We start from the raw sequence: 11,715 nt of genomic DNA, 5'->3' as shown, positions 1-11,715 counted from the left end.
CTAGTGAGATGACCCCAGTACCTCAGTTCAAAATGCAGAAATCACCGGTCTTCTGTGTCCTTCGCGCTGGGAGTTGGAGACTGCAGCTCTTCCTATTCGGCCATCTTGCTCCGCCCCGTTCTCAGTTCATTCTTTGATGCTTCTTCTTGTCGAGGGGACTCTAAGAGCAGGAAAAGTCCAGATTAGCTCTGCAAGTGATGACATTTAAATAAGTTAACAAACCCTAAGGCAGTCACAGGATGCTTGGATCCAAACATTTTTGATACCTGTGCTACTCTCATCCGATATGTAACTAGAGTCTCCATGCTTTTCTCAAAGATAGCATAAGAACAACTTCCAGCTTTGAGAAGTTGTTTGCTGTTTTGTGCACACCCCACCTACCCTGGCTGCAGCCTGGGGAACCCCTGGACACAGGAACCCATGTAGCTCCTCCTTAATTCTTAGTTAATCCTTTTCCTTCAAAGGCAGTGATATTGGTATATGAGACAGGGTTACTCTTTCCTGGCTGCTTAGAAACCTCAGTTGTATTAGCAGCAGTGATACCACTGTATCTAGAGCAAGAGATCATGATTTCAGGACTTGAGTATAACGTTCTCAATTTTAATTCCAGCTTGACTCATGGTGGCCTAAGCCTATATGTAATTTCTCATATATCTGTAAATGAGAAAATGTTTTAAACAAAAGGGTTGTAATTTATTTCAAATTAATGACTTGAAATAAGGTAGGACCTAATGAGAATAACTAAGTACCACTTATTAATGTGTGACCTTGGGCAAGTTACTCCACTTCTTGAAAGCTTTGGTTTCCTCAGCTGTAAATGGAGATCACAACTGCACCTACTACAGAGTGTGTGTGAGGCTCAAATGAGAGGATCCATGTGAAAGACTTGGCATACTTCTTAGCATATAGTAAATGCTCAATAAACGTTAGCCAAGTATTATATTAAAGCCAAAGAATCTGTCTGTAAATCACTCCAAAAAATCAGTTGTGAAATCAGAAGTTAAGTAGCTGAGCTCAGATCAAGGTCTAGAACTCTTTCCTAAGCCTCATTTTCCTCACACCATAAAAATGCCATCTTATCTCTTCTCTTGGAGAAGATAGGTACCCAGAAACGATTCTGTCTCTGGGGAGGTAATCCATATTACCAGAGCTATAGAAATGACTGGTGAGATTTTTTTTTTCATTTCAGGTTTATTTTCCTTCTTTTTTTTATGATTTTGAAAGTAATATTACTCATTGTAAAATATTTGAAAAGTACTAGAACAGGCAAATAATAAAAATATTACTCATTATTTCACTACCCTAAGATAATCGCTATTTAACATTTTTGCTCATTTTTCCCCATTCAGGTTTTTCACAGAGCTGTAATCACACTTTGTATAGATAGTTTTCACTTAAGGTTGTATCTCAAGCCTTGTTACCCATCATGGCAAAGTAGTTAATGACATGTGCTTGTGGGGTCAGACTACCAAGGTTCAAATTCCAGTGTTTCCACTCTGTGTGAACCGCATAAGTTATTCAATCCCTGTCTGCCATTTCTCGATCTGTATTTGGAGATAAGAATGGTCTTACCTTACAAGATTATTATGAGGATTAAGTGAATTAATAGATGTAAAGATTTAAAATAGTGCCTGAATAGTAAGTATTCAAAATGTTCCATAATAATAGTAATTTTATTACATATTATTTAAAACTTTCCAAACATAGTTTCTAATTGCTGCATCTCATGTATTTCTCAATTGTAGATACTTTAATTTTTTCCAATAAATTTTAAATAGCTAGTAGTATGCTTAAAGCCTTTTCCCCTATTTTGAATCAGTTATTTTTTTTAAGAGAAATAGATTATCTGAAGTGAGTTTGTTGGTAAAAAGCATGGTTGTTTTTCAGCCATTGACCCATAATATTCTTGAGAGTTTGAAGTAGTTGGCATCCCTATGGTGATAGTTCAGCCCTCTTGCCATCCTGTTGTCTGTATAAATGCCTTCTGTATTCGTTATCTATTACTGCATGCCAAATTCACTCAAAACTTAATCAGCTTAACACAACTAATATTTATTTTCTCACAGTTTCTGTGAGTCAGGAAACAGGTGTGGGGTAGGAGCAGCTCACTGGGTGCCTCTGGCACCAGGTCTGTCATGAAGTCGCAGCCACAGTGGCAGCCAGGCTTGACTGACATTGGAGAAGCCACTTTCAAGATGGCTCAGTGACATAGCTATTGACAGGAGGCCTCAGTTCCTTGTCATGTGGGGCTCTCCATAGGTCATCTTGGGCACCCTCACAACATGGCAGCTGAATTCCCCAGAGCAAAGTCTGAGAGAGAGAGAGAGAGAGAGAGAGAGAGAGAGAGAAAGAGAGAGAAAGCGAGGCAGAAGCTGCAGTGTCTTCTATGACCTTGCCTCGAGATGATAGAGAAGCAGAAGCATGAATGTCACAAGGGTGCAGATCTTTGAGGGCCATTTTGGGAACGGTTGGCACACTTACGATAGAACATTGATTTTTATTATTATTATTATTTATTTTTTTTTTTTAGATGGAGTCTCACTCTGTCACTCAGGCTGGAGTGCAGTGGCACTATCTTGGCTCACTGCAAGCACCGCCTCCCGGGTTCATGCCATTTTCCTGCCTCAGCCTCCCGAGTAGCTGTGACTACAGGGGCCCGCCACCACACTCAGCTAAATTTTTGTATTTTTAGTAGAGATAGGGTTTCACCGTGTTAGCCCGGATGGTCTCGATCTCCCGACCTTGTGATCTGCCCACCTCGGCCTCCCAAAGTGCTGGGATTACAGGCACGAGCCACCATGCCCGGCTCTTATTATTATTATTATACTTTAAGTTCTGGGATACATGTGCAGAATGTGCAGGTTTGTTACATAGGTATACAAGTGCCATGGTGGTTTGCTCTGCCCATCAACCCATTATCTAGGTTTTAATACCCTCATGCATTAGGTATTTGTCCTAAAGAGCATTGATTTAACTATTATTATCCACCTTCCTCCTGACCCCCGCTTTCTGGTAAAATGGGAAAAGACCGAATTTGCCCTGTTGATTTTAGTCTTCAAAGGAGTGAATAAGCTACAAAGCTTGATGGTCTTTGGGTATTCTACAAAACTATAAAAACTGTGTAATGTGAAGTAAGCTACTTTCTTAATTTAATAACAGATATCAGAAGCCAGTGGTCAATGTCATAGCTACCATTCCAATTAAAGTTAGGAATAAGACAAGGATGTCTCTCTCATCTTTGTCATTCAGCCATATTTTGGAGGTTCCAGTCAGCATGGTAACATTAAAAAAAAAAGGCATAAATAAAAGAAGAAAGGAAGCAATCATTATTTATAAATGATTATTTACCTGAAAATCAAAATTAAAATGTCTAAGAAGTATATTAGAATTAGCAAAAGAAAGATTAGTAATGCATTTTGTTATAAAATAAACATTAAAAAATCTATACCCAGTGAGCAGGAGTGATGTCATGGGGTGAACAGGGCTGAGTGTGGAACCTTGCTGAGATGCTCAGGCAGAGCTGAGTTCAGCGTGGAGAAGGGCAAGAAGACTTCTGTCAGAAGTGTGCCCCATGCAGCCCCAAGAAGGGCAGTGAGCAAGCACAAATGTGCGCTAACCCTGAATGGGCTGTTGGGTGGAGGACGGATCAGGCCCCCACATTCCCTCGTGGTTGCCAAGAAGAGCAAAGGCATTTCTTAGCGAGAAGATACATGGTATTCAGAGAATCCCAGAAAGTATTTAATAGGAGAAAAGCTTCTTTCAAAATATAAAAATCCTCCTTTTTAGATGGAGTTTCAGGCAACTACAATGAATAATTGTTGGCCCTTAACTTATACAACGAAAATGTCTCATGGCTATTTTTATATGTACCATATTTAAATTGATCACTTACACATAAAATATTTTTTGCTGAATGTCACCCTATTATAAATAATATAGACCAGTGATTAAATGAATATGACCACACTTTCTATGTTTAGATAGTAATTTCAATTATTCAGTAATGTTATCTCACTTTTTTCTTCCCAAAAATTTGATTAGCCTTGAGGTTAGATTGTTTTAGTAATATGTAGCTTTTTAGCAAAAGTGGTTATTGATATCCTCACCCAGAGAATGTTGGGTTTTGGTGGGGGTTTTTGGTTTTTGTTTATGTATCTAGTTATAAACTGGAGCTGTATTTAAATACTGGAACATCTACTCCCTTATTTCACAAGATAGAACAAGACTAACCAATATTTGAATTCATGTTCATTGGCCAAAGTACCTCAGCTTTGTCAGAAAGCGAAGACCAAAGCAGGGATCCTGAAATTAAGAAACCAAATTCGAATTCTCTATAATTAACATAGTGCTTTATCATTAATGTTGGGCATTTCAATACACCTTATGAATGATATCAAATAAAATATAATACCACTCAAATTTTATAGAATGCTGTGTCATACCAGATGATTTTTATCAGAGTGATAAGATAGAGGAACAAGACAAACTGTAATGATGGTCTCACCTTTGAATTAATTAGCTTGAGATTAAGTTGTAATACAAAAATACTTTTAAAAGCTCTTGCAATACACAGAAGTGGAAGTGTGTTATACATGTGTGATCATGATGCTTTTGCAAACATTAGATTGTGTATTATGAGAAAAGTACTGTTGGTACAAATTTGTTAATTATGTGGACATAAAGCTTAAGGTATAATAGTTTAAAACCAGTCCTTAAGCCCTTAAAAAAAGTAATGAAGAAATTGAATCAAGGCAACGGACTGAGCATATTCATCCATCTCTCCTGTCTTCCCAAATACCTTAAAATGTGAGGAAATGCATTTGTTTTTAATTCCTTATTGGCACTAGAAAATGCTAGCACTGGCCCTCAGCAGAAAGGAAATAGCCATGTTGACTCTGAAACTGGACTGAGAGATGCCACAGTCCAAAACACAGCAGGAGAAACTACCTCTAATGCAAGAGCAGAATTGGAGAATGTTAACCTTTGAGTGAAGAATAGAATGCCTGGAATGGAGGTGGAGGTTTTAGGGTAAATAATGAACATGAGTTAGGGAACTGTACTTTCTTCAGGATTGCCAGGTGTGGAACTCTCTCCTGGTTTTCATATGGAGCTTTAGGAGACAGTTGTATCCAAGTTAAAAGCTCAGATCTCAATTCTAAAGAAAGAGACCACTTCCCTAGAGAGGATAAGTGTACGGAATGGATAGAAAACAGGGCAGGACTGAAGGTAATTCAAGAGTTCTACCATAGATGCAGAAAAAAATAAACTGATGGCAGCTTTTCCCAAGAAGAATTTAAAATAAATTATTCTACCCCTGAAGTGAAGTTCCCTACATTTCAGCAGTTTGGAAGGTCCACACCCTGCCAGCGTATCCTAACCCTTTGCACCCAGTTACACAAAGCCCATAGACCGTCCCATTCAGGACAGAGACCTGTGGGTGAAGCATACCTAGAATATGGTAGAAGTCACCCACAACATTTGTATATAATACTAATCAGCCTATCCTTTGAACTTGAATAATATCAATAGACAGCCAGACATCCCCAGCCATGAAGAAGCAACAAAGTAAGTGAACAGAAGAATTAGAGAGAAAACAGGCAATTCAGGGGACAGAAGACAACTTTTAAGAGCTATAATTAATTAATATAATTAGAGTCCTCAGAGAGATTTGAAAGAAATAATCAGTGAAGAAGCATTTTTGAAAAGTAATAAAAGAATTGCCGTAATTAAATATCAAGCATTAGTTCTGAATGATAGAATGGATATGATCAAAGACCAAATTTAGACATCTGGAAAATAGAGACATGAAAAAAAAAAACCCTCTAGAATGTAATGTGTAGCAATAATATAGAGATTTAAAAATGAGAGAAAATTTAAGATACAGGTAGAATTAATCTTGGAAATCTAATATCTGTTTTATAGGAGTTCCCTAGGGAAAAGTAATAAGGAAAAGGAAAATAGAGAAAGAATCAGTAGAAAAAGATTGACTTCTCGTTGTCTTATCTCTAATACTGAATACTCTCAAAATCCCAAGGAAAGGATGCCTTGAGTTGTAATTATGTTCCTGGGCACACTAACACTCAGGATGGGGAGGGCCAAACTAAAGTTAGTTTTTCACATGCAAGAACTCAAAGCTTTCTTCCCCACAGATCTTCTCTGAAACAATTAAAAAATGAATTTAAGGGCCCAGCACGGTGACTCATGCCTGTAATTCTAGCACTTTGGGAGGCCAAGGCAGGTGGATTACCTGAGGTCAGGAGTTTGAGACCAGCCTGGTCACCATGGTGAAACCCCGCCGTCTCTACTACTAAAAATACAAAAAATAGCTGGGCTTGGTGGTGCACACCTATAATCCCAGCTACTCAGGAGGCTGAGGCAGGAGAATTGCTTGAGCCCAGGAGGTGGAGGTTGCAGTGAGCCGAGATTGTGCCCAGCCCCAGCCTGGGCATCAAGAGCGAAACTCCATCTCAAAAAGAAAAAAAGTGAATTTAAGAAGGAGGAAAATGTGGGATATATGAAACAGCAAATAGAAGTTAAACCTGTGGTGGGTCTCTGTTATTGCTGACTTTGGTATATGTATTCATTTGGGAGGCTGACAAATGAAAGGAAGGACAAAAGTGCCAGTGCGCCAAAGTCCTCCCCCTGCTGGAGGATGCAAATGCTAATTAATTGCACCTGTTGTAAATGTACACCCATGTAACAAATGCATGTAATGTTTAAATATATTTAGGCAGGAAACCGGTGGGGATCAAAAGGGAAATAACTGGAAGCAGAGAAAATAGCATAATATAGGATGGCAGAAATAAGGCTAATAGTCACAAGCACTGTAGATGAATTCAGTACCCCAGTAATAACAAGCACTTTGAGATGAGTTTTGAAAGAAAATCTAGTCATACGAAGTTTCAGAAAACAGTGACATAGAAAGATTGAAAGACAACTTATTGAAAAATACGTACCAGGCAAATATCAATAAGCAAGTAGCAATATTAATGCCATACTAAATGGAATTCAGGGTTTAAAAATAGCATTCAGAAGCCCAGAGGCGTATTTTGTAAAAGATAAAATTCACTATGAAGGTGCCATCAATTTCTATGTAATATCAATATACAATGTCATCTCTCAGCTTAAAGGTATGAAGAATATGTGGTATTTTCTCATCCCTGATGAAAAATTGTATCACACTGCTTTTAGAAGCTGATATATTAAGTAGATAATATAGATAGGGATGCAAAGAGGATTTTGAAAACAGCCTTGCTCCAAAATAAATAGATATTAACCTTTGTATTCAAAAAAAAGAAAAGCACTTTCCTCATAAATATAAATGGGATATTTATAAAAATTAACAGTGACTTGTGCCCTAAAGCTGTATTTTGCCAGTCATGTTTTCTTTTTGTTGTAAATGATATTCCACTGTAGCTGGGCCCCCTTTGAAGACTTGTAATTTTTTAATTGGTTGAGACGTGCCCTAAGTTACTCCTGTCTCAGAGGTGGTGGACGGCCCCCAGGTCTCTCTCTGTTTGTCTTGTCACTGAAGAATCAGGCAGACTGCCAGTCCCTTTCCTGCTGAGGGACCTAGAGGAAGCATCTCTGTTTCCCACTCTCCTCTTGCTCCCCTGTCTTTAGGAATAGAGAAAATTCAGACCACTTGATCTGCATTGTCTTAGCCTTTTGGAATCCAGAAGAGAGCAGGCAGATCTGCCAGACGTCCCTGCCAGCCCTGGTCCCCAAAATCAACAGCCCTCTGGTGGCCAAGTTCTTGCCAGTATCTGCTGCTTTCCCAGCTTTGCTTTAGGGTGGTCTGGTGCAGTTCTCCAGGTTAACTTAGCAAATCCTCACACTGGAAATCTCCTGTCCACCAAGATGTCCAGAATTCCTTTTAGGCCCTACCAGATACCTCCTTAGGAGAAATGAACTGACAATGGAGATGATGGGAGTTATGTTCAAGTTGCCATATTCCAGCATCCCCTACAACTCCTATCAGTTTTGCCAGGCAACTTACTAAGTGGCATATATGTTTCTTTTGACATTTTTGTATTCCACTAATCAGTATCTTTCACACCTGCCCTCTCCACCCCCAGTACCTCTATTTTCATAACAAAGAACAGTTTATGAAAATTACCCTAGCCAAAGGGAACTTTTTGCCCATTTTATTGCTTGTATGTCTTTCACAGTCACACTCTGACATGCCTGCCCACCATTGCAAGGTGGCTTTTATTGCATGTTTAAAGCAGCCTGTCTTGCTAAACTCTTTCTAAACCAGGAAGTAAAATAAAATTGGTGGTGTGAACACAGTGGATTTCTAAGCGTTTTTCTTGTTTCCTTCCGTTATGTTGGAGGATAAATTCCTGACCCAAAGTTAAAATAATTCCTACAAATGAATAGGAATTTCAGTATAACTTATCCAGTGAAGCATTGGATATAAAGAGAACTGTTTGCATGCAGAATTGTGATGTATTTTATAAAACCTCTTGAGATTAATGTTTGAGGAGCTAGGTAAAGATGGAAGGGATACTCCTTCAGTAATATAAATGCAAGCATGTAGTATGCAGATTTACACCCCCCTTCCAACTCACTGTAACTTTAAAGCTGTCTGTTAGAAGGATGAAATGTAGTTGTGAGCCAGACCATGTTGGTTTGGACAGAAATTCTTACAGAATTATTAAGCCTTAAAAAAAGCAAAGGAGATTTATGCATCTGCATTTGACCAATTTGGTTTGGAATAAGTTCATAATGGAAAAGTAATAAAACCATAAGAGACAGTGTCTTCTGAGTACAGTCTCGCTTTTAAAAAATCTAAACATGCGCTGCCCCATTTTGGATACAGTGACTGTAGAAAAATTTCCCATTGGTAACTTTGGGAGGGTTTTCTGTTGTTGTTGTTGTTCCTTTTTCATTGATTATCAGCCAGTATAAATTTTAAGCTTTCTGTCAAATATTTTTCTGGAGATGTCAGTCTTAGGAAAAAGAAATCCTGAAGTGTTATCTGTAGGAGTCTCCTCCCAATTTCACCCCTCTCCCCGAAACCTCCACCTCCCATCCCCCAACATGCACGCAGTGTTTTTTTGGCTATCAGTAAAGTCTTTTTCTGGTGTAACTGGAGAGGTTGGGGTTTGGAGAGTAGGGGGTGGTTGAATGTGTGAGAGAAAGTACCTCCTGTGACTGCCAGCAGCCACAGAAGACCATGAAGAGGAAACGCATAACAAGCTTCACCTCTGAAAAATCGGACCTAATAACTTTGCAAGTTTTTGATTTCAACAGGAAAGAAAAAAGAAAAGAAAACCGCTTTCTTCACTTACTCTCGAACACTTGAAGTAGTGTTGTTGATAAACAATTTCTTAAAAATATTTAAAGATTTAGGCATAGAAATGAAGGCTGAGTGATTTGGGCAAGGGAAGGTGTGAGTCGGGTGGGGAGGGGTGTAGGAGCAGATATCTTGCACACAGGAGAGTCATGGTTGCACTTCCCATAGAGGACAGCGAAATAGGCATTTTATTGAATCGGATTTTTAACTTTCTTTCCACGGCCAGCAGTTCAAAGCACAGTTATTTTTATATAGTGAGAATGTGACCAGACTGAGATGGTGTTGTGTCTCTCCTGCAGGTATGCCTGCGGCATCTTTAGTGACCCCTGCTGATGTTATCAAGACGAGATTACAGGTGGCTGCCCGGGCTGGCCAAACCACTTACAGTGGAGTGATAGACTGCTTTAAAAAGATACTGCGTGAAGAAGGCCCAAAAGCTCTGTGGAAAGGAGCTGGTGGTATGGAAATAATTTGTTCTTAACTAACTCTTTGGTATCAGGTAAATTTTTAAAAAATCTAATTATATCTATGATTTCTCCATTTTTTTAAAGCTCGTGTGTTTCGATCCTCACCCCAGTTTGGCGTAACTTTGCTGACTTATGAATTGCTACAACGATGGTTCTACATTGATTTTGGAGGAGTGTAAGTATCATGCTAAATCTGCTAAATTTTGGCTGCTTCTAATACTCTGTCATGGAGAAAGGTACATCAGTCTAGTCTCTATAATAAAATAGAAGAGATTTAGGGAAATGTTGAAATTGTGTTAACAAGGTCATTTCCAAGGGAACATACAACTGATTAGAATGTATCAACTCCTTTGCATTACATATTTGAACAGGTTTTGAATATTATTTTTATCAAGTTAAAACAAAAAAAAAAATTCAGCTTCTTACTCTGTTTTCTCTTCTTTTAGAAAACCCATGGGATCAGAGCCAGTTCCTAAATCCAGGATCAACCTGCCTGCCCCGAATCCTGATCACGTTGGGGGCTACAAACTGGCAGTTGCTACGTTTGCAGGGATTGAAAACAAATTTGGACTTTACCTACCTCTCTTCAAGCCGTCAGTACCTACCTCAAAGGCTGTTGGTGGAGGCCCATAGGAAGATCAGCCCCAGGATAGTGCTGTCTTTTTGTGGGTACTCAGTAAAGAACATCCCTCCTGGGAGTGAAGCAATGCTTCATCCCTTTTACATCCATCTCTTGTTTAAATTCAAATCCAGGCTTTTTTATCATGTGAAATCATTCATTTTCTGGGTGTTTTCTTAACCAGAACATTGTGAAATTATTCATAATTATTCTTTGGCCCTCTGCCCAGAAACCTTTGTTTGTATCTGAAAATTGATGGGATTTGGTCAACACTAACGTGATTTGGGCAAAGGAGCAAGTCAGAATAGAAATTAGTACTCCCCTCCTTGAACTAGGATCGTAGTCCCAAAGAGGCTACTGTAAGGCAATCATGGTGCTTGGAGCAGTGTTCCGTGTGTGTTTTAAACTGGTAGGAAACTGGGTGCATATTTATACAAATAAAAAACACTGGAAGAAATAAAAATATATATATCAAATATATTCAGCCTGGTTTCAAATTTTAAGCATGCACAAATTCTGTCTCTGGATTATATTATGAAGCTTTTATGTGAAACATGTTTCTTTGTAATGAAAACCACATTGGAGGTGTTTAGTAATCATATTCTGTTACTGGTACCAAGACTACTAGGGAAATGCCTTTGTACTTTAGGGAAGTACTTTTGGCGTTTTATTATATAGATGGAAAAAACTGAGATGTAGCCCCTCTCCTGGAAGTGCTAATTTTGAAAAACTGCTCATGTGATGTACATGTACTGATTACTGCCTATTTTAATAAACACTCTTGAAAAATGCATGTTACCCTGTTACTGCCTGCCCTATTCCCCTCATTTCCCCATCACTGGCACCCACTTGCTTTTAAAATCCACTTTATCTTGAATCATGTAAGACAAATATATTCTGATGTAAGTATTTAATTCATGTTGCCTTGCATAATGGTCAGAGGCACATGAGTTTGTGAAGGTGGAAATAAACTATTTGTAAAGTGATTGAGTTGTTTGGTCTTGTGCATGTTACATGGTGAGTGGCTACAGTAATTGTCATTATTGGTCTACATGTTATGTTTAGAGGGGAATTTTATTCATATTGACGTGGATATATCCTCAGTATCTTTCAAGGTAATGTGTTCCCTTATTTTCATGGTTCAAAGTCAGTACAAGAAACTGTATTTAACCATAGATAAGCAAAGAACTAGCAAACTGACACCTTTGTTCTAGTCATTCCAGCACTTTCAGCAGTTTATTGTGATGATGAAGGTCACATAGTTTTAGTAGAACTTAGCTATGAAAACTAGTATGAAATGGCAGTTGTATTTTCTAATCCAGTCTGAC

General features: G+C 38.5%; 1 protein-coding gene across 3 annotated transcripts in view; it reads left to right on the top strand.

The window, feature by feature from the left end:
- The window catches only part of SLC25A13 (solute carrier family 25 (aspartate/glutamate carrier), member 13), a 214,560-nt gene extending 203,187 nt beyond the window's left edge, over positions 1-11,373 (top strand). For all 3 annotated transcript variants that reach the window (XM_011955113.1, XM_011955112.1, XM_011955111.1), the window contains 3 exons: positions 9,601-9,759; positions 9,853-9,943; positions 10,215-11,373. In XM_011955113.1, the coding sequence (XP_011810503.1) occupies positions 9,601-9,759; positions 9,853-9,943; positions 10,215-10,401 (437 nt within the window). In that variant the 3' untranslated portion in view covers positions 10,402-11,373. The remainder of the gene's footprint in view (positions 1-9,600; positions 9,760-9,852; positions 9,944-10,214) is intronic.
- The last annotated feature ends 342 nt before the right edge of the window (positions 11,374-11,715 follow it).

Source organism: Colobus angolensis, unplaced genomic scaffold (assembly GCF_000951035.1).
Source record: "Colobus angolensis palliatus isolate OR3802 unplaced genomic scaffold, Cang.pa_1.0 Scaffold394, whole genome shotgun sequence".
NCBI lineage: Eukaryota > Metazoa > Chordata > Mammalia > Primates > Cercopithecidae > Colobus > Colobus angolensis.
The sequence above is the reverse complement of the archived record's forward strand: the minus strand, read 5'-3'. Positions and strand labels throughout refer to the sequence as shown.